Below are 21,466 nucleotides of genomic sequence, written 5' to 3'. Positions count from 1 at the left end.
GCACCATGCCCTGGCAGGAATGGGGCAGGAATTCCTTACCCAGGACAGTCACGTGGGCCCGCTCGGACCCCGCCAGGACGTTCGCAGGCAGCTGCAAGGAGATTTCTTCAGACGCTGTGTGACACGAAGGCAAAGACACATCCTTAAAGGCCCATTGGGCAGCTGCCTCTGCCTCCAGCCAATCAGATCCCTCCATTCCTCACCGTTCGGGGTTCTCGCCCAGTCACAGCCCCTCTTGCAATCCCAAGCTCCCCCCCGCCATGGCACATACGGGCCCTTGAGGGCGAGGGCTGGGGGTTCTCAGCGGAGGATCCTGCCTGTGCGACTCGGTCCCTCTCCTGGCCCCAGGGAGATGGTGTGACGAGCTCTGCAGGGAGCATCGTACACACGGGGGCCAGGCAGCAGGGGAGAGGAGCTGGCACAACAGAGGCCCAGTCATAGGCGCCGACTTCACCTGGCACCGGTGGGAGCTCACGCCCCCCCGGCCCCGCCCCAACTCCACCCCTTCCCTACCCCCATTGCAACCCCTTCTCCAAATCTCCACCCCGCCTCCTCCCCCAGGCGCGCCGCATTTCCCCTCCTCCCCCCCTCGCAGGCTTGCCACACGAAACAGCTGTTTTGCATCAAGCCTGGGAGGTGGGAGAAGCGGAGCAGCGGCAGAGCACTCAGGGGAGGAGGCTAGGCGGAACGGAGGTGAGCTGGGGTGGGGAGCTGCCGGTGGGTGCATCTTCCCCGGGCAGCTGGGCCTGGACCCTGTCCCAGGTAGGACATTGGCCTGGATGCCCTCTGGTCTGGTCCAGCCTCGCCCCTCCTGTGCCCCTAGCTGGGCCATCCAGCGGCCAAGCCATCACTGACGTGCCGCAGCCAAGAGACTCCCCACATTAGTGACACCCACTGAGCCTTGCACAGGCGCTGGGATCCTACCTTCCTGGCAGAGCAGGGAGCTGTGCGCCTTCTCCTCCAGGATCCCTCCAGGCTGTGGGGAAGGAGCATCAGACAGAAGGTCAGGAGAAGGGACCGTGCACGTCACAGCCTGACAGGGCCTGCTGGGTCAGCCAGTGCCCCTAGCCAGGGCAGGATCATCCCCTACAGCCCATCCTGTGGGGCTCGGGCAAACCCAGCTCTCAGCACCCCAGTGATAGGGCTCCCGTCCCTTACCCGGGGAGACTATTCCCAGCCCAGCAGATCTCACGGCTTCCTCCACTTCAGCGCGGAGCTTCCCCCTGCTAGTTCCCTCCGCCCCCTCGAGCTCTCCCGTGTGTCACACTCAGCCACCCCCCTTGGGGCTGACCCCCATCTCTGTCTGTCCCAGGACTCTCCCGCCAGCTCCCTGATCTCGCTGGGATGGGGCCGTGTGACGGGGCAGTGCAGGTCAGGGTCTGGGACGCGGACGGCGCCGTGCTGGGGTATTATTTTCTGTGGCAGGTCAAAGAACAATCACAAGTGCAGACTCGGCCCATGGCTACCAGGGGGTGAGACCCAGGCCCCGGATCTCCCTCCGCTCTGCCCAGAGGCCCCGACCAGACACTGACCTGGACCAGCAGGGGCTTTATCACAGTGTGCACTCTCCCCTGGGCCGGCACCACGGCCACCTCTGTGCCGCACAGTTCCTCGGTGCGCAGAGCCTCGGTGCTGACAGTGACGTTCACCTCCCCTGCAGAGCAAGGTGGGAGACGCCCCCGTTAGATAGCCCAACGCCCCTGCCGGAGGCAGAGAGGAGCCTGGGTCCGAGGACGGGAGAATAGTGGGAGGGGGAGGGTGGTGAAGAAGGGAGAGCAAAGCAGAGGAAATGGAGAGCAAGAGAATGGGGGAGAAAAGAGAGAGAAGGAAAGGGGGGAAGGGAAGGACGGAGGGAAGTGATGAGTGGAGTGTAATGGGTTTTTCTGCCTTAGCCCTTGTGTGGGAACAGCGAATGGCCACCCAGAACCTGCCCCCCACCCCGCTGAAATCACTGACAGCTGCGTTCGGGGGGGAACCTCAGAATGTGACATCGCAGCAGCGACCAGCGGGACGGCAGAGGGGTCCTGACCCACAGAGCTCGGTCAGTGAGACTGCTGGAAGTGAGCGGGGAGAAACTGTGCTTGAATCTGATATAGTTTGTTAAGCCAGGTAATAGTAAACGTCTTCTCTTTATTTGTCTTGTAACCATTTCTGACTGTTATGCCCCATTCCTTGCACTCACTTAAAATCTCTCTTTGTGGTTCATGAACATGTTTGATTGTTTTATCTAATCCAGTGTGTTTAAATGGAAGTGTCTGGGCAACTCAATGTGACACCAAGCCCTGAGCGACCCTGTTCTGCGCCCTCCTCACTCCCAGCACAGAGCCTCCAATGCCCCTTACCCGTCTGTCCCCCACCAGAGCCTTCAAAGGCCCCTACCTGCCTCTCTAGTGTGAAGGCTCCAGCACCCCTTCTCTGCCCCCCCATTGTGCAGAGCCCCCCACCACTTCCCTGCCCCTCCCCTCTGGCACAGAGCCCCCAGCGCCCCTTACCCAGGCTGCTCGCCATCACCTCCCACTGGAAGGTTTTCCCTTTGTCTGCACAGAGGCAGCTGGTGTAGGTGCCATCTTCGCCTGCCTGCACCTGGAACTGCGCAGACTCCGCCAGCGTCACTCGCACCTGTGGGGCCAACACAAGATCCCCTTTAGGGCTGTGGGGGACGCGCTCACACGCGCCAGCTTCAGCCGAGATGTGACACCTCTGGGGCTCAGGCCCTCTCACCGCGATGTGCTGACCCCAGTGGTCACAGGGTCACAGCCAGTGACTGCCGGTGCCGCTCGCCGGCCTGCGCCGCTGCCCAGCTCCCCAGCCCCAGGTCACCGGCCCCAGCAGCTCAGCCCCGGGTGGCACTCACCTTGATGCACTGCCGCAGGTAGTTGAAGATGGTGGCCTTTAGGGCAAAGGCCTCTCCCCGGATCACGGAGTACGGCAAGACCAGCTCCACAAAGAAGGGTTTGAAGGCTGTGAAGGTGGCCGTGGGTGAGAGCCCAAAGCCGACCTCCGCCGTGCAGAACATCCCAGCTTTCCACTCCGTGATGGTGTCGGGCACCGAGACTGGGACGTCCTTGGAGCCCCCCTCGCTGGGCCGGGACGGACACAAACAGAGCGTCAGACACGCGGACGCCCCGTGGGAAGTGCTCACAAGCACGGCCACCAGAGACGTCCCTACCCGACCCTCCGCTGGGCTGGGGCCCTGGGCCGGTGGCACAGAAACAGGCCAATCCCAGAGAGCAGAGGGGAAGAGCTGTCAGTGCCCCCCTCTTGTCCCCTCCTCTGCCCCATGCCAGCTAGCGCAGGATCCTTCCTTGCCCCAGGGCTCTCCGGGCTGGGCTCAATGTCCCACGTGATGGGGATCCCCCCTTCCGCAGCCAGACACGTCTCCCTGTCAGGGGGCTATTCCTGGGGCCAGCCTCAATTCCCCCTGCTTGGGATCCCCTACCCCTTCCACTTGTACCCCATGTGCTACCCTCCATGGCCCCCTCCCGGGGGTTTAAACCCCTCCCATGTTCTCAGCGTCGGAGCTCCCGGGCACCGCGTGGGAATGAAAACACCACAAAGGGCAATGGGGTCGGATGATAAACCCCCTGCCGACCCGATGGGATCCAGGGAATGGCTGGGGAGGGGCTGGCATGAACCCTGCTCTGCGGGTGAGACGCAGGGTCATGGTGCTGCCCGGGCTCCCAGCCCTCTCCCCCGCTCTGTGGGTTTGTTACATCTGTAAAGAGACGAATCCCACAGCCCTGGGGGCTTGTTATTCCCTGTTGCTGTGCTGGGTTCCTCTCCGCTGGCAACAGGGTGCAGGAACCAGCCCCGCGCGGGCAGCCAGCCCTCCCCCACCACTGTGCCACCTCTGGGAGCTGCTGCTTTCGAGGGTCTGGCCTGGAGGCCGCTCCACAGGGACAGTCTGTGACAGCTCCTCACTCACCCCACAGGCACCAGGTCCCACAGCCACGTCTCTGTGAAGTACGCACGTGGCGCTGGCTCCTCCTGGGTGCAGCGTTCTGGCACGGGCTGGCCATTGCTCACTGGGGTCCCTGCTGCACTAGCCACACTTGCTGCCCCAGGGATCATGCCAAGAAAAGATACAAAGGGGGGGTTCAGGGAGCCCCACCCTGATTTGGGGGCAAATCCAGACAATGATTCACGTGTGTTTGCACCTGCAAAGTCTCGATGTTTGGGGACACTTCGGGGGCTGCACGTGGCCCCCGGGAGCTCTGAGAACTGACCCCTGCTGGCAGGGCTGGGGCTGGGGGGGTCGGGCTGGGGGTGTCCTACGTGCAGCACACACTGGTGGACTCAGCACATGGGCAGGAGCCAGGGAGTCCTGAGCTCAGTCCCAGCTCTGCCCCAAGCAGCGTTAAGGGTACGTTGCACTCTCAGAGCCCTGCACAAAGAGCCGCTAGCCAGGCAGGTCAAATCATTAGCCCCACTGAGCAGCTGGGACATGGAGGCCTAGAGAGGTTCAGTGCGTTTCTACCGCAACCACCGAATATGAGTGGGCATTGCAGGACCTCATGTGATCGCCTCCATAACACCGAGCTTGACTCTCAGATCCCAGGGCAGCGCGTGGTGTCACGGAGTGTGGGGGGACACAAGGCCCGGCACCCCCGGCTTCCTGCGATTCACCATGACTCTCAGCCAACCAGTAAAGCAGAAGGTTTATTTAGACGACAGGAACACAGTCCAAGACAGGTCTTGCAGGTACATACAACAGGACCCCCTCAGTTAGGTCCATCTTGGAGTCCCAGGGACACCACAGGCCCATTGGGGTGGGGCAGAGCCCAATCTGGGCTCCCTCCATTACCAGCCAGCTCCTGAAAACTCTCTCTCCCCCAGCGTCTCCTTCCCCACCTTTGTTCAGTTTCCCGGGCAAAGGTGTCACCTGGCCTCTAACCCCTTCCTGGGTTTTCACGTTACATGCTCAGGTATCCTCCCTCAAGGCCAGTCTCCCATCCCCCCATGCAGACCGTCCCAGCCACACTCCCCTGTCTTTCCAGGCCAACACTCCCCACTCAGCATTCAAAGGCCACATTAAGAACAGTCCCAGTTCGTCACACATGGGGCTGGAGCTAGAAAAGCCATTGGTCTCCGTGTGAAGCGAGTGTATCTGGGCTGGAGTCACTGAGAGACAGGCAAGGAGCCGGGTGATGCCACAGTCACCACCACTTGGCACAGTGTGATTAGCATGTGTATTGGGGTGGTGCCCGCAGGAGGTCGGGTACTGTCCCTCCACAGGCAGCTCCAGGCCCTGCCTCAAAGAGCCTCCAGCCGAAGGGGGAGGAGCAGAGCTGAATTGGAAGGGTCAGACAATCACGTGTGCCCAGCTCCCACTGAGAACACTGGAGAATCCCCACCCAGGATCAGAACCCAGGTCCCAGGCCCGATCTACGAGCCCACAGGGCCGTCTCCGCTCAGAGGGCAGAGAGGGCATTTGGAATTGCTGATCAAGAGGGTTGGAAGAGCCCAGTCCACTGACCTAGTGAAGACAATGCGGGGCCACGCCAGACAGGCGAGGCTAGGACAACATGACGTGTTAAAAGGTCTCCATGTTCACAGGGCTTCTTGGTGTTGGCGTTGGTGAGAATTTTCAAAGCCGCATCCTGGGTGAGAAGGAAGACAGAGGAAAAAGCATCAGGAGCTGCTAAAATAGGGGACGGTGGCATCATACTTTGGCCTTTCTCCTCCCCCACCTACGCTGGAAGCAACAAGAACACTGGGAGGACAAAGACTTCAACTGAGGAGACTGGTCCCAGGCTTAAAAGGGGAAGCCTGTGTGTTAAGAACTGTAACCTCTAGTGGGGTGAGAAAACTGCTTGATCCAAATACTGCGCAACCCACAGCCTCCCAAACCTGCCCTGGGTGGGGCCTGAACTCATAGCCTGTGGGCACCCCGGCGATCCACGGGCCACAGCCCGTCCCCTGGCTCCCCTCAGTCACTGTGACACCAGACTGCCTGCAAACCCGCTGGCTCCACGGAGCCCGAGCCTGGCTGCACACGCGCCTCCCACTCTCTGGGCTCAGTTCAGGTCGCCCCCCCCCAGGTTCTGGACATTCCCCTCAGTAACATTGGGAATATTGCTCCCCAGAGCGGTGGGGGGGGCGGTGGGGGGGGCACAAGCTGGGGTAAATCCTAAACACCTGAGATCAGTTCAGAAGAATCAGAGCCTGAGCTGGAGCCCCAAGTGCGGGCAAACAGCATGCTGAGAACCGGGCAGTCGTGTAAACCCATTTTATGAGGGGGGCTGTATCTTGGCCCCCCCCCACTCAAATGACCCCACATGTGGCCCACTAGCCCCACCCTGCCCTGCCATGAGGCACAGCAAATCTCAGGCCAGGCTGTGGATATCAGAGCACTCAGACACTCTTCTTTAAACAGCCAGCGACACTCAACCTCCGCTCGAGCAGAGCTGCTGCCCCCCTGCAATGTGCAGCACCCGCCCATGGGGCCGGCTGCGCTCCCTGAGCTCCCCCCACGGCAACATCTGTCTGGTCCCCTGGTGCCCAGAACCCAATGCCCCCGCCCGCCTGGGGAACAGTTCTGGGGAGTGACTTGGCCACTGGGCAGCCCCTAGATGCTGCGGTGCGTGCGGTGCTGGGTGCCATGGGCAGCACGCTCACTGTATGGGCGCTGGCACGGGGAGGGCGGGTCCCGGCCCATTCCACTATGGCCGTCTGACTGGGCTCCCAGGCCCTGGGGAGGCTGCCATCACTCAGAGCAGCCCCCAGCTGGGACAGAGCCCCGGTCTCCTGACTCCCAGCCCCCTGAGGGCTTTGGGAGGACATCGTCCATCCCTCCCTCTGGCAGGGCAAGATGCCATCACCCCCACCCCCTCCTCACCCATCCCCCAACTCCCTCCTTGTCCCCTTCACACCCATCCCCCCACCCCTTCCTTACCCCCTCCGCACCCATCCCCCCACCCCCTCCTTGCTCCCTCTGCACATCTCACTCAGGTGGCTTCCTCCTCCTCCAGGCTGCCTGGGACGGGCAGGGGAGCACTGGGAGTACCAGAGGCACCGTCTCCGGGAGCTCCGTTCCCACACCCGGTGACACCGCAGGTCCTGCTGGCCAGGAGGAGCCATTTCAGGAAAATCCTGCTCTGCCCCTGTGGCCCCGGGGAGCAGGCTCAGTCGCTCTGTGGCGAAGGCGCGCGCAGGCCAGTCGAAGGGATGGAGCAGGCACGGTGCAGAGGGATTCGTCGCAGAATAATGCTGCCAAACTCCAAGCCTCTGCTGGGCATGTGGGACCTGCCATTCCCAGGGGCTTCCCATTCAGCCAGCTGGAGGCTGCATGTCATGGGAAAGACAAAGGGCACCTCCCTGACCCCAGGGCGACCTCCTGGCCTAGGGTCAAGTCTCTGCTCCGAGGCAGGGAGCTTCTCAATTAAACAGCTTCATTTTATCATGGGAAAACCGAGTATTTTCCCCACCTCCCCTTCTGAGCAACTGCTGAGCTGTGTTAGCTGAAACGCCTCAGAAAGTTCAGCCTGAGGCCGACCCCTGGCAGGAGAAATTTCAGCCCCAACCATTTCAGTCTGACAAAGTTACAAGAACTGAAAACTTCTAACGGGAAGTGCCAGAGAACCATAACTGAAGGTGGCGCTGCCAGCCCCGCATGTAATATCCCTGTGCCCAGGAGTGGGGCGGGATGGGGTGTTCCTGCTCCCTGGATACGCCGGGGATCTGTCCCAGGGCCTGGGCTGTGTCTGAAGGTGGCTGGGGAGGTGTATCCCAGGCCTGAGTTTGCTAGGAGCATCCCTGGGGATTCATTAGAACAGGCCGAACCGTTTGGTGGGATTCGCCCCTGGATGCCAGCAGCTCTGGGCACATCGGAGCCAGTTTAGTCCTTTCAGGCTACAGAGGAGTGTGAGGCCTGGCCAGGCCCAACCCTACCTTAAACAGGCTGTAGGTGTCAGTCTGAGGGGGAGTCCAGCTCCTAAGCCCTCTGCGACACCTGTACCTGGGACCTAAGGCGCGGCAGTGATGAGTTATAACCCGGGGCGGTTCATAACATGACTCAGGCTCTCGCACTGCTTCGGGATAGTCTCCTCTGGGAAAATCGGGGAGCAGGTTATAGACCTAAAGACAAACACAGACAACATCAGCCATAAAACCAAGACACGAGCTACCCCAGAGCCAGCTCCTGCCCCTCCTCCCACTAACACATCACCCCACAAACCTCCGCTCTTGCCCCAGCCTCATCTCTAGCCTGGACACCTGCCCCCACCCTGCCCAGCACCCAGCCCCATCCCCCACATGGGCGTCTGTACTTGCACCTCCCCCCACAGCCCTAGGAGAGGGACCCGCAGCTCCCAATGCCCTGGGAGAACCTGCGGGGGGGGAGGGCAGGTGCCCCTTCTCGCCTTGGGGCAGAGAATGACTCTTAGCGCCCTCCCTCACTCTGTCCGGATCAGAGAGGGGTCGCATCGGGGGCTGGCCCTGGGACCATGGCTCACAGGGACACGTGACTCAGCCCTTGGCCCATCGAGTCCCGTCTCCTGCTGCCCCACGGGGCTTGGGAGGCTCCACTCGCTGTGTGCAGAGCCCTTGAGCCCCTGGACGGCAGGCTCCAGCGACAGGCCGAGTACAATTCCATATCCACTCGGGCAGGGACAACTCCCGCAATGCACCTGGCCAGATGTCCCCTGCTGTACATGGAAGCAGGGAAATCTCCTGCCCCTGCCCCTGGGGACCAGCTCTGCCCTGGAGAGTGAGCTCTGGTTACCCCGGCCATTATCTCAGCTCTGAGCTCCATGTTCCCAGCCAGAGCTGGGGGGAGGGGGTATCTGGAGGGGGGCACTGCAAGGGCTGATGGGAGAACAGGCAAAGCAGATGGGACCCCCCAGAGTTAGGGGCTGTCAAGTGCCATAGGAGCAACCCACAGACTGGGAAAGGTGGCCTCGAGGGGTGTCCCCCAGCGGCTGTGCATCGCCCCTCCCTAAGAGGGGGAGGACTCGTCGGGGGAGGGCCGGGCGACCGGCTCTGGACTCACCGTGTCGACGCTGAGCTCGGCCTCGGGCTTCATGAGCAGCACGCTCTGATCCACGGCGCGGACGGCGCACAGGGACCCGGGGGCAGCCTGCACCCGCAGCTGGAGATCTGAGCCCGGCAGGGCCCGGTCCTGCGAGAAGGCCAGCTTCACCTGGCGAGGCACAGCGCATCACAGGGGAGGGGGAGAGAGATCCCCAGGGGCAGGAGGAGACAGGCCTGGGCAGGGGCGGGGGCAGGCACCGAGTGTCACTCTGGCCCCAGGCCCCGCTGGCTGAAGGGCTGGGGCTTTGGGAGTCGGTGCTGGGGATGGGGGGTTGAGGCAGCCCAGGCTCATTCAGCGCCCCCATGGGACAGCTCAGGGAGCTGCAGTTATTCATAGACACCCGGGGGTGGGGGTGGGGGATAGGAGGTGCAGGGGGGTAGGGATACGACAGGATCGCCAGCCCCACCAGATAAAACTCATGAGTCAGACCCCCCAAAAGTCCTGAGATTCTTGACGAGGCCAAACCCCTGGGCTGCAGCCTGTCCTCTGGCTTCTCTGCTCTCGCCCCCACGCCCAGTGTGTCTGGACACACACAGCACTGCCCGGTGAGGGGGGAGGGGGGTCGGCTGAAGGCTGAGCAATGAGGCCAATACCAAGCAGTGGGGGAGGTTTAGGTTGGATATTAGGAAAAACTTTTTCACAAGGAGGGTGGTGAAGCACTGGAATGGGTTACCTAGGGAGGTGGTGGAGTCTCCTTCCTTGGAGATTTTTAAGGCCCGGCTTGACAAAGCCCTGGCTGGGATGATTTAGCTGGGGATTGGTCCTGCTTTGAGAAGGGGGTTGGACTAGATGACCTCTTGAGGTCCCTTCCAACCCTGAGATTCTCTGATTCTAAGCAGATGTGGGGGGGAGGGAGCAGCCGTCATTGCTGAGGCGGGCATTGAAATGCCCCCGGGGAACAGTGCACAGCCTCCCCGTCACCGCGTGCTGGGGGGGGAGGGGGGGGGCAGAAGGGCCACACTTACCCCCAGGGCAGTGAGGTGAAGTGGGAGGGGGCAGAAGGACTCAGCCAGACCCCAACAAGATGTAGGGGAGAGGTAGAGGAGGAATTCTGTATCTTTGCCTCCCTAGTCCAAGAGGGGAGGGGACTTCCCCTCAACTGACCCCTATGTGCAGTGGGGAGGGGGCTGACGGCTGGTCCCTGGCAAAAGCTTTTTCTCAATGACAGGGACGTGCCCCTACTGGCTGCCCAGAGAGGGGAGCCCCAGCCTTCATGGGGGGGAATTTCTACTGCTCATCTGGCTAAGGGTGGGAGCCAGCTGCCAGCCCAGAGGAGGAGAGGAGCCCCTTTTTTCCATGACATTTATGCCCCAGTCGACTGGAGGGGCAGCGGCCCCCTTAGAAGCCCTGTAAAGAAATATGGCCAGCTGGCCACCCTCGCAGGCCTCCGGAGAGGAAGGGGGCTCAGACCATCATATCCTGCCCCCCGCCCCAGGAATCTCCCAGGGTGAGCAGGGGCAGGCGCGGGTTGGAGGATGGGCAGTGGGTAGGGTTGAGGTGGCAGAAGTTCTGGGGGGTTGGAGGAGCAAGTGGCTGCAGAGACTGGGGAGTGGGGAGGGCTCAGGGCAGCAGGTACCTGCCAGGGAGCCCAGAGGGGGCCGGGGAGGGTCCGGGTCCTGGCCAGTGGGATGGGAGGGACAGAAGCAGGAGCTCTGGGGAGCTGGGTACAGGGAGGTGAGGGGTGGGACAGGCAGGCAGCAGGTACCTGCTGGGCCCGGAGTGAGAGGCTGAGTCCGCAGGGGGAAGCAGGGTGGGCTGGGGGAGGCAGGAAGGGTTTGGGGGAGCAGGTACTTGCTGGGGTCAAGGAGAGCGGAATGGGAGGGGGGGAGGGCAGGCACCTGCGCCTACATTGTGCGGGGGCCGGAGCTCTTCCCATCACCGCGGGAATGCCTGCAGGCGGGGGCGAAATGGCTAGTGATCAATTCACCAGAGCTGGCACTAACGCAACGACCCTGGCGCTCCTGTAAGGCCGGGGAAGGGAGGGGCCGAGGACACCCAGCGATGCCCCTGCTCAGGGCTCCTGTTATGGGGCAGGGAGCGATTCCCCCACCCCAGAGGTTCCTCCACCCCGAGCCCCTCACCTTGTTCGGGAAGCACTTGGCCATTTGCAGCCGGGCGCTGTCGGCAGCCATCTCGCCATCGGGCAGCACCGTGTAACCCAGCACCGTGGCAGCAGGCGCCAGGTCAGCGCCGACGGGCAGCTCCACAGAGAAGGAGCCCGTCAGCCCTAGGGACAGTGGGAAACACCCAGGGGAAGTCAGTCCCAGCCAGCAGAGCCCCCTCCCCCAGCCCGGCCCCTGCTTTGGGGCTCAAACCCCAGTAGCCCCCTGGGTGCCCCCTATCTGCACAGACCCCTCCCCCCACACTTACCAGCCCCCTCCCTGAGGTCCAGCCCCTTGTGGAGGATCCTGGCGATGGCTCCCTTGGCCACGACCTGCAGAGGAGGAGACGGGGGTCACTGAGCTGTGTGACGCTGTGTGGAGTCTGGGAGACACTTTATGGTATTGTTGATACCAACATTAGAAAATCGCAGGGAATCTGACCAGATATGCCATGGAAGGTGTCTGTGGAAATGGTGCGATTTGCCAAGTATGAGGATCTTGTTTATATGTTCGTATCACCTTTGTATTGTGTTCTAGGTCTGTGTGGTACATCTGTATTTCAAAACTCAGGCTGTGGTTCTGGGTGACACCCCCAGACAGATTGGCATCAGCACTGCCAAGTCTGTTTGATGGCCCATCACGGGTCATCAGCCCGACAGTGAACCCATTGAAAGGAACTAGGGGATACATCTTAGGAGCCAGCAAGGCATGTAGGGGCAGGCTGGTGGACAGAGAACTCTAAGGCTTTTCCATATCATGTGCTGTGCAGCTTGTGTTTGGGACAAAGGAAGTACCAGCCACATGGCAAAAGGAATATAAAGGGCAGCTGCATCTTCTCCATTTTGTCTCCAGTCCTGCTTCTTACCTCTGGAGTAACTTTTCTACAAATGAAGCTCTGAACAAAGGACTGAATGACCCATCCAAGCTGAGGATCTGTTCCAGAGGGACTTTCAAGCCAGCAAACTCACCAATACTGCTCAGAACCTGATATATGGACTTTGAAGTCTCTGTTTGTATGTGATTGTTTTACCATTTAACAACTCTCTTCTTGTTCTTTCTTTTTTCCTTATAATACACCTTTTGTTTCAGACACTAACGGACTGGCTGGCAGCGTGGTATTTTGGGTAAGATCCAAACTAATATTGGCCTGGTGATGTGGGTGACCCTTTGGGGTCAGAAGAACATTTTGTATAGTGAGCAGAGGTTTTAAATGACTTCTCACTGTACTAGACCTAGGTGCTGATTGGAAGCCAGAGAACTGGAATGCAGTAAAGGAGGCTGTGTGATTTCTTTTTTAGCTTCTAGATAACCAGAGTGGCGGGGAATCAGGAGCAGTTTGTGACTGGTTTGTGAGACCAACTTCAGTGTGAACGACCAGTTTTGGAAGAATCTGCTCTTCTTTTTGTAGCCTGTCCTGCCCTTGGCATTTCTAGTGACGGCTGCCCCAGGCACAATGGGTCACAAGCTGATGCTATATGGGGGCTAACAAAAACCCCGACATGGGGGTGGCCATGCAGGCTGGAGTCAGGGCAGGGTGAGGCCGCTCCACCCCATGGACTGAGCCAGCAGAGGTGGGGGTGCAAGAAAGAGCATTCAAGCATGTATCCCATTCCCCAGCCCCCCCAGGCCAGCCAGCCCCCTCTTTGGGGCTAGATTGGAACCAGAGCTCCTAGTGGGGAAAAGGGAAAAGCCCCGTCCTGATCTAGCCCCGCCCTTGTAATTCAAAGGAACCCTTCGATTCCCTTCCTGCTCTCTCATTCTCTCTCTCTCTCTCTCACACACACACACACACACACACACACACACACACATGCTTTAGTCTCCCAGGACGGGCTCACCAGGAAGATGAAATCCAGGCTCCTGGACCCGTTCCCCAGGGCCTCCCTAGCAATGACGTAATCCACCTGGAGCTGCTGGGCCTGGTCGCAGGACAGCACCCCTCCCAGCGAGCGGATCTTCAGGAAACTTTGGCTCTTGGAGTAGAAGGACATCAGGTGACGATCGGCATCCGGGTAACTGGGATAGACGCTGTCATACTCAGCGCTGTTGTTCACCTGCTTGAAGTGCCCCTGGGGGATAGAGAGAGTGATGGGGCTCGCCGGGGAGCAGAGCACCCAGCTCAGGACAGGAATGCAGCCGGGGCAGGGCAGGCTCCGATGCTGCCGGCTGAGCTCACCCCCATGGCCCCTCGCCCTGCGTCCGTAAGAGTGACATGGAAAACCCCAGCGGTTCGAATGGGGCAGCCCGACAGCAGCAATGGGGCAGCCCCTGAGCTGAGCTGCCCGAAGGGGGCGACCTTCCTAACTAAACCCCACCCCAAATATTAATGAGAAGACAAGTGGCGGCACTAAGATGCCGTTTGCATCACCCCATTGATGGCTCTGCTGGTGGGTTCTGCGCCTCCTCCTCCCCCCCCACCGTCTGTCCTGGCTATTCAGCCTGCAGGCGCTTCGGGCAGGGCCGTTTGCTACGCTGAGTGTGTGCAGCACCCAGCCCCATGGGGCCCCGATCCTGGCTGCTCCTTAGGCACCACCCTAATAAACATCAACAATCACAGACACAGTAACAGAGGCAGAGTGCAGGGGCCCCACTGGAGCTTGGAGGCCCGTCACTTACCCTCAGATGGACGCTCCCGGTCCAGCCGGAGGTGTCCAGCTCGAAGGAGGCTCTGCCAGACTCGTCGGTCAGGAAGGTCTGGTTCTTATTCTTATCCCCATAGCTAACAAAGAGCTGCAGCTTCTCATTCTTCAGTGCAGAGCCATCTGCCGTCTCCAGGAGCATCTTAGCAGGGAGAGAAACGGGGAGACGCACAATTCAAAGGAGCAGACTGTCACGGCGAGGGGGAAGTCAGGGCCCTGCGCCCCTCTTCCTGCAATTCACCGTGACTATCAGCCAGCCAGTAAAACAGAAGGTTTATTAGATGACAGGAACACAGTCCCAAGTAGAGCATGTAGGTATAACCAGGACCCCTCAGTTAAGTCCTTCGGGGGGGGGGGGGGAGTTAGGGGGCTTAGGCCCCAGCTTTGGGGTTCCCTGCGTTTCACCAGCCAGCCCAAGACTGAAAAACCAAAACTCCTCCAGCAGCTCTCTTCCCCCTCGCCCCAGCTCCTCCTCTCCTTTGTTCAGTCTCCTGGCCAGAAGGTGTCACTTCTCCCAACCCCCCTCCTGGCTCAGTTTACAGCTCAGGTACCTTCCTTCAAGGGAAGTCCCCCATCCCCAATGTAACTTCCCTGCAACATTCCCAGATCAAATCCACCCCACTCCCTGTTGTGTCGCACAGACTCCTAGAAGAGTGTTACCCACTAGGGGCTAAAGAGCTGGCGGGGAGCAGAAAGGGACAATGCAATCCAGCCCTGAGATGCACTGGGAAAGCCCAGGGCTGGGATGGGGTGTTGGGGGTAAGGACTGAGGGGCATTAGCAGATCTGGGAAGAAGTCGGGCATGATTGGAATAGCTGGGGGTGCTGGGGTGAGCACTGAGGGGTAACAGGTTGTCTGATTCCTTGACTGAGCCCTCCCTTTGGATGTGGGATCTGCAGTCCAGCACCCCCAGGCCCTGAACCAGGGCCACAGATCTCCCAGCCCCATTGCTTTGCTTACACACATTCCCTCTGAGTCCCATCTGGGCTGTGGCCATGCTGGGCTTTAGGGACAATGTGGTAGGCAAGCAAGTAACCCAGGGTTAACAAAGGAATTTCTAAACCACAGTCATTTAGATAGCTCAAGAGTTACAGATCTTTGTCAAAGAACAAATGTCCTAATGAGCACCCTTCTCTAGTCTGATCTCACCCTGCCTCTGACTCTGGGATTTGTCAACAGTTCAGGCTGGGCAGAATCCCTCCCGCCTTGTCTGTCTCCAGCCAGTCCTTCTGGCATGTGGTGATGGTCGGCATGGCTGCACAGAGCAGCGCCCCTTCTTAAGTAGAGCCTCTCTGGACCCTTCTGCTATGTGCTCAGCTGGAAAACTCCTTCCCCCTCCCTCAGACATGCTCACCCCACCTGGGGGCCCTTGTGTAGAAATAACATTGTTCTGCGGGGGGTGGGCCAGTAGTTGAGAGACAATCAGAATCGATGGCGTTAGATTGCCATCTTGAGATCTTCTCCGTGACAGTCCTTAACAAAGTGTCACGCACCTTTTCTAGGCTGGGCACCTGTCCAGAATACAATATGATAATCTGCCTTGGGTAAATTTAGGTGTGTGCACAGCACATCATACAATGGGAAGGTACTTGCCTGTTAGTAACTAGCGTTCTTTGAGATGTGGTGTCTATATGTGCTTCACTTCTGGTCTGCGTATGCCCCATGCACCGGAGATCTGAATGCATTAGCCACCAATGTCCATTGGTTGTGCCTGCACCCTGCATGTCTCCCTTGGGAGCTGGGATCTAAGATATAACTAGTAAGCTGTGGTGAACTGGTCCTTTGGGAGCAGCAGGCCTGATAATTCTGTGGGTGCCCAGAGGAGAAGGACCGGACACTACCGGCGACGCTCAGAGGACCGGGGGCTATTACTCCCAGATTGTTTCCAGCAGCACTATCACCTGGCCAGGTGTTCCTCATTTTGTAGCTGTTCATTTGATTTCTCCTTCCTAAGTGTAGTACCTCACACTGCGCTTTAATTAATTTCATCTTGTTGATTTCAGACCAATTCGCTAATTTGTCAAAGTCGTTATGAATTCTAATCCTGCCTCCAAAGTGCTAGCTTGCTACCCCTTAACGCCAGCCCTGGCTTTTATATGCAGAAAACCAGTTGCTGTGGCACAAGTGGGCTGTGGAGTTTTTACCGCATGTTGGGGTGGGGGGGCTCAGAAAGGAAAAGGTTGAGACCCCGTCGTAGACCACGTTTCCCTAGTTTGCTTATAAGGATGTCAAAAGCCTTACTACAAACAGGATATATCGAGTCTACTGCTTCCCCACATCCACTAGGCCAGTAACCCTGACTGCTAGACATGGCTTTTCTTACTGGGGCCTTTAAAATCTCCCCTATTGCTCCTCAAGGAGCCAACAAAGGGCGTCTGGGAGTTCAGAAATGGTCCAATCGTCTGGTGCTGTGCCTGTCGGTGCGGGACGCGAAACGAGCTCCAGCACTGTCAGCAGTGGCGCGGAAGGACCTGTGCGATGGATACTGAGTGCTGGAAATGGGACGTCCGAGCCACAGGTGCGGGTAGCAGAGGCACTGAGGAGAGCGGCACCTGGTGCAACGAAGGCGAGAGCTCCGGGCGTGATGCGTCGGTGCGGCAAACAGTGGTGCCAAATGCACCAGCAGCAGCACCAGCAGCAATGACTGTGCCGCAAGCAGTGGTGCTGAGAGGCCACCACCAAGTGAAATCCTCTCTGGGCGCCAAGGGATGAGTCAGCAGCTGAACCAAGGACTCAGGACTCCTGCTCTCTGGGCGCCAGAGGGACCAGGGATTGGCCTCGAGCTGCCCTTCTCAAGTGACACAGAAAGAGGTGACGTAGCAGGCACCTGAGGAGGAGGTCTACTCCCGTGCTCCTTGGCAGGATGGCGTCCATCACACTCGAGGTCACTAACCGGGGCAGGCACAGCCTTAGGGGCGGAAGAGATGGCTGCCAGGGTACTTTTTACCCAAGGGTGATCGGTCCTAGGAGGATCCTGCATCTCTTCAGGGACTGAGCCTGGCCTCCTAGACTTCTCCAGGAGAAATCCCTTCAGTCTAGTCTCCCTGGATTTCACAGCCTGTTTGGGGAGGGCTCTGAAGTCCCTGCACTGCTCTCTAATGTGTGTCTGTGAACCCAGACAATACAGACACTTAGAGTGTCTGTCGTTCCGGGCATGGCAGACCCACATGAGGGACATAATTTAAATCCTGGGGCAAAACCCCATTGTACGTGGTGAAGACAGGAATTGCTCACCTCAGAGCCCCACTCCCCCACCAGGATTCATAGAGTCCAAGGGTAGAAGGGACCATTGTCATCATCCAGTCTGACCTCCTGCATAGCACAGTGCCCCAAAATAATGCCCAGAGCCGACCTCTTAGAAGAACATCCCGTCTTCATTTACACATTGTCAGGGATGGAGAATCCACCACGAACCTCGGTAAAGTGTTTAAAATTTACACCTTATTTCCAGTTTCAATTTGTCTAGCTTCAACTTCCAGCCGTTGGATCGTGTTCGACCTTTCTCTGCTAGATTGGATATTTGTTCCCCGATATTCACAAATTGTAATCAAGTCACCCTTTAACCTTCTCTTTCTTAAGCTAAATAGATCGAGCTCTTTGAGTCTATCACTATAAGGCATCTTGTCTAATCCTTTCACCAGTCTTGGGGTTCTTCTCTGAACCCTCTTCAATTTATTAATATCCTTGTTGAATTGTGGGCACTGGAACTGGACACGGGGTTCCAGCATCAGTTGCACCCCTGCCAAATACAGAGTAGCCGACTCGAGAATCCCGTTTATACATCCCAGAGTCGCATTCGCGCTTTTGGCCACAGCATCACACTGGGAGCTCATGTTCAGCTGATTATCCACCATGACCCCCAAGTGTTTTCCAGAGTCCCTGCTTCCCAGGCTAGACTCCCCCACCCCACACGTATAACCGACATTCTTTGCTCCGAGGAGAGGGAGTCTAAGACCGTAATCCTCCCTAAAAGAGGAGAGTTCAGCTAAACTAACTAAGCCACTATCTCCAGTACCAATTATTAACTATCAAAATGACTATTTACAAAACTTAAAGAGAAAAACTTCAGCGGAGCAGGAGACCGAACACTGCTGCTGGTTCTGTCCACAGCCAGAGGCCGTGAGAAGGAACTGAGGGTTGGCTGGTTGCTCAACCCCCATTGTGCCCTCGGTAAGCGGGGGCTTGAGAACATGGACTGCACAGCTAACGCATCCGATCTCCAGGGCATGGGGCACATGAGCACCAGAAGTGCAGCACATCCGGCAAGCAGTGGTGGTTACAGTTTGGTACAGACATATCCCACTCTGTCACACCGGTAATCCCGTTACCTTGCCAGTGTAGGGGATTCCAGCCTTGTAGGTATCGTCATCATCCTCAAAGGTCACTATAGGGATTTTAGACACGATCTTGCAGCTCTTGGTCGCGTTGAGCTCCACCCCTAGCAAGAGAGGGAGGGACGATAGGAGGAAGATGCCGGGAGTGACACCAGAGTTCAGGCTACGTCCCAGATTTCTCTCCATAACAATCCACCCAGCCATTTCTACCCCCTCTCGCTATGGACTGGAGGGTGTGATTCGGGGGAGAATTTGGGAGGTTCGGCTGGGGGTGGAGAAGGATTTTCCTGGGGAATCTGGAAACTAGAAAATTTAGATCCACCTGGGGGCATGCATGTGTGCTTGATTTCAGTCCCACCTGTCCCCTCCTCCACGAGAGACACCTTGGCCTGGAGGCTCATCCCATAGCCAGAGTCAGTCGGCACTACGCGAGCCATCTCCACCTCTCTGGAAAAGCAGCCATTTCTCTTAGTCTGGAGGGAGAGAATCACAGCCCGTTAGCAGCAGCTCTGCACCAGGCCCCAGCTCAGCAGGTCTCTAATCGGGCTTGGGCTGGTTAGTGCTGGGCCGGGAGACACTCAAAGAAAACCTGGGGGCTGAAGTCAGCAGCAGGGGGCGCTCTCGCCTTGGAGTCAGCCCTGACACTGGTACCCCAGCACGTCGCTAGGGGGCGCTTTGCAGCTGAGCTGCTGTAGGTGGGATGAGACGTAAAACAGGCCTTGGCCACTCGTGCCCATCACAGATCCCCTGGTGCTTGTCCCCCATCGTCGTGGTAACGCTAGCTAATTCCAATCACCCCCCTAACCCTCCAGGGACTGAGAGCATTCGGGGAGATCTGTATCTTTCCGTTGCCCCCACCTAACGAGAGCTGCTGATGAGGAAGGGCGGCCCCGTAACCTGGGGCACTAGCCTAGGTCTGGAGAGACCTGGGGGCAAGTCCCTGCTCTGCCACAGGCTGCCTGCAAGTCCCTCTGAGTACGGCTCCAGCAGAAACACCCTGCGGCCGCGAGTCTCAGAGCCCAGCCCTGTTGACCCTGCTTGTGCTGCGGGGCTAAAGCCAGCAGGTCGACGGTCGGGTCCAGGCGCTAGACCCGGGGAGGGGGGAGGGTCTCGGAGCCCAGGCTCCAGACAAGCGTCTACACTGTTCCTTTAGCCCTGCGGCGCAAGCCCCAGGCAGTGGAGCTGGCTCGGAGATGCTGCCGCAGGGTTTTTGCTGTGCAGACGGACCCTGAGCATCTCCGTGCCTCAGTTCCCCATCTGTACAATGGGGACAGGAGCCTGCCCTGCCTCCCAGGGGCTAGGAGGATCAGTGAGGCACTGAGATATTGTGGTGAAGGGGGGCGTATAAGTCCCTAAGCCCTGCTACACAGCTGCCAGTCCCCACCCCCAGCCTGACAGATGGGGACCCGGATGGATCCAGGGCCTAATTCGCCTGCACTTACACCAGCTTTACACCAATGTCACCAACCTCATCATGGCAGATCACAGCGCCCCCTCTGGCCAGTGTAAGAAAAACATGGAGAGGAGCCTCCTCCAGCAGCATGTCATGTACCTCCCGTCCACCCTATCCCCAGTCACACTCACCTGGCCAGTAAGCACCATGCACAGAGACATGGTTGTTGGCTCCTCATAAAAACCGTACGGGGACCAGAGATATGTTGGTTGTTTCTCCCAACACAGGCTGGCCTGGACCCTCCCCAGGACGGGCTTCCCGGAGGTGTATCTGTTTAGCAGAGGGGAGGGAGAGGGTAAGTGGGAGGGAACGGGGCCAACGTCCCTGCCCATGGGAGGCGGGTCCCTGCTGGGGTGGGGCTGGTCATGTGACTGGGAGTGAGAGCCCCAGGGAGACCTGCCTGGCCATGAACATGGGGCAGAGGGGGGCTATCAAGGCTGCTTCCCCACTTTGAACTTTAGGGTACAAATGTGGGGGCCTGCATGAAAACTTCTAAGCTTAACTACCAGCTTAGTTCTGGTCCGCTGCCACCATCCCAATGTGCTAATTCCCTTCCCTGGATAGCCTTGAGAGACCGTCACCAATTCCTTGGTGAATACAGATCCAAACCCCTTGGATCTTAAAACAAGGAGAAATTAACCATCCCCCCTCCTTCCTCCCACCAACTTCTGGTGAATACAGATCCAACGCCCTTGGATCTAAAACAAGGAAAAATTAATCAGGTTCTTAAAAAGAAGGCTTTTAATTAAAGAAAAAGGTAAAAATCATCTCTGTATAATCAGTATGGAAAATAACTTTACAGGGTAATTAAACTTAAAGAGCTCAGAGGACTCCCCTCTAGTCTCAGGTTCAAAGTACAGCAAACAGAGATAAACACTTTAGTAAAAGGTTCATTTACAAGTTGAGAAAACAAAATAAAACTAAGACGCCTTGCCTGGCTTTTTACTTACACGTTTGAAATAGGAGAGACTTGTTTAGAAAGATGGGGAGAGCCTGGATTGATGTCTGGTCCCTCTCAGTCCCAAGAGCGAAGGAACTCCCAAACAAAGAGCACAAACAAAAGCCTTCCCCCCCCCAAGATTTGAAAGTATCTTGTCCCCTTATTGGTCCTTTGGGTCAGATGCCAGCCAGGTTACCTGAGCTTCTTAACCCTTTACAGGGAAAAGGATTTTGGAGTCTCTGGCCAGGAGGGATTTTATAGTACTGTACACAGGACAGCTGTTACACCCTTCCCTTTATAGTTATGACAGGGGCGCAGGCAGGGAAGGGGCAGGTCAGATCCTGGCCTGGGGGACCGGGGAGGGAAGTCAGGTCCAGGGCGGTACCAGCCCCGCCTTTATCAGCCCGGCAGGGCTGCTTTCACACTCACCGGCCGCACACCCGCAGCAGGAGCGTCTCATCCAGCACCGTCATCATGGGGGGCAGCTCCAGGGTCACTTTGAACTTGGGCAGCACTGCGGGGCAGAGAGGGACAGGGTGAAACCGACCCGCAGCCCCGGCTCGGGGGTTTCATCGCCATCCTCCGCCTTGGAGCTTCTCCCCGGGTCTTGCAGCCCCCCACCAACCTGCCAGCCGGACGGGAAGGGGAAAGGCCCGGAAATGGAGCCGGGCTGGGAAGAGGCTGCAGGCTGCAGCAGTAGGGTTACCAGGTGTCTGGTTTTGGACTGGAACGCCCGGTCGAAAAGGGACCCTGGCGGCTCCAGTTCACACCACAGACCGGGCTGTTAAAAGTCCGGTTGGCGGGGCAGCTGGGCTAAGGCAGGCTCTCTGCATGCTGTGGCTCCACACCACTCCCGGAAGGTGCACAGGTGGGACTGGGGGGCACAGGGCAGATGTGGGTGGGTGCTGGGCTTGGGCTGGGCAGAGATGGGTCTGGGGGCACAGGGCCGATGTGGGTGGGTGCTGAG

The 21,466-nt window shown here is 58.5% G+C and overlaps 1 protein-coding gene across 4 annotated transcripts in view; it reads right to left on the bottom strand.

The window, feature by feature from the left end:
• LOC128829192 (alpha-2-macroglobulin-like protein 1) overlaps positions 1-21,466 on the bottom strand; it is a 106,006-nt gene that overhangs the window by 16,038 nt on the left and 68,502 nt on the right. For 3 of the 4 annotated variants that reach the window (XM_054014472.1, XM_054014469.1, XM_054014471.1), the window contains 17 exons: positions 20,929-21,013; positions 19,691-19,829; positions 18,465-18,579; positions 18,101-18,210; positions 13,750-13,914; positions 12,972-13,202; positions 11,402-11,465; positions 11,113-11,258; positions 8,990-9,139; positions 7,891-8,076; positions 5,477-5,600; positions 3,926-4,112; positions 2,855-3,080; positions 2,493-2,619; positions 1,533-1,654; positions 925-976; positions 40-114 (listed from right to left, as the gene is read on the bottom strand). In XM_054014472.1, coding sequence (XP_053870447.1) covers positions 40-114; positions 925-976; positions 1,533-1,654; positions 2,493-2,619; positions 2,855-3,080; positions 3,926-4,112; positions 5,477-5,600; positions 7,891-8,076; positions 8,990-9,139; positions 11,113-11,258; positions 11,402-11,465; positions 12,972-13,202; positions 13,750-13,914; positions 18,101-18,210; positions 18,465-18,579; positions 19,691-19,829; positions 20,929-20,975 — 2,266 coding nt within the window. In that variant the 5' untranslated portion in view covers positions 20,976-21,013. The remainder of the gene's footprint in view (positions 1-39; positions 115-924; positions 977-1,532; positions 1,655-2,492; positions 2,620-2,854; positions 3,081-3,925; positions 4,113-5,476; positions 5,601-7,890; positions 8,077-8,989; positions 9,140-11,112; positions 11,259-11,401; positions 11,466-12,971; positions 13,203-13,749; positions 13,915-18,100; positions 18,211-18,464; positions 18,580-19,690; positions 19,830-20,928; positions 21,014-21,466) is intronic. The other variant, XM_054014470.1, reaches the window with a different exon arrangement.

This window comes from Malaclemys terrapin, chromosome 25 (genome assembly GCF_027887155.1).
Source record: "Malaclemys terrapin pileata isolate rMalTer1 chromosome 25, rMalTer1.hap1, whole genome shotgun sequence".
In the NCBI taxonomy this organism is placed as follows: domain Eukaryota; kingdom Metazoa; phylum Chordata; order Testudines; family Emydidae; genus Malaclemys; species Malaclemys terrapin.
Note: the sequence above shows the minus strand (reverse complement) of the source record. Positions and strands in the feature narration are given on the sequence as shown.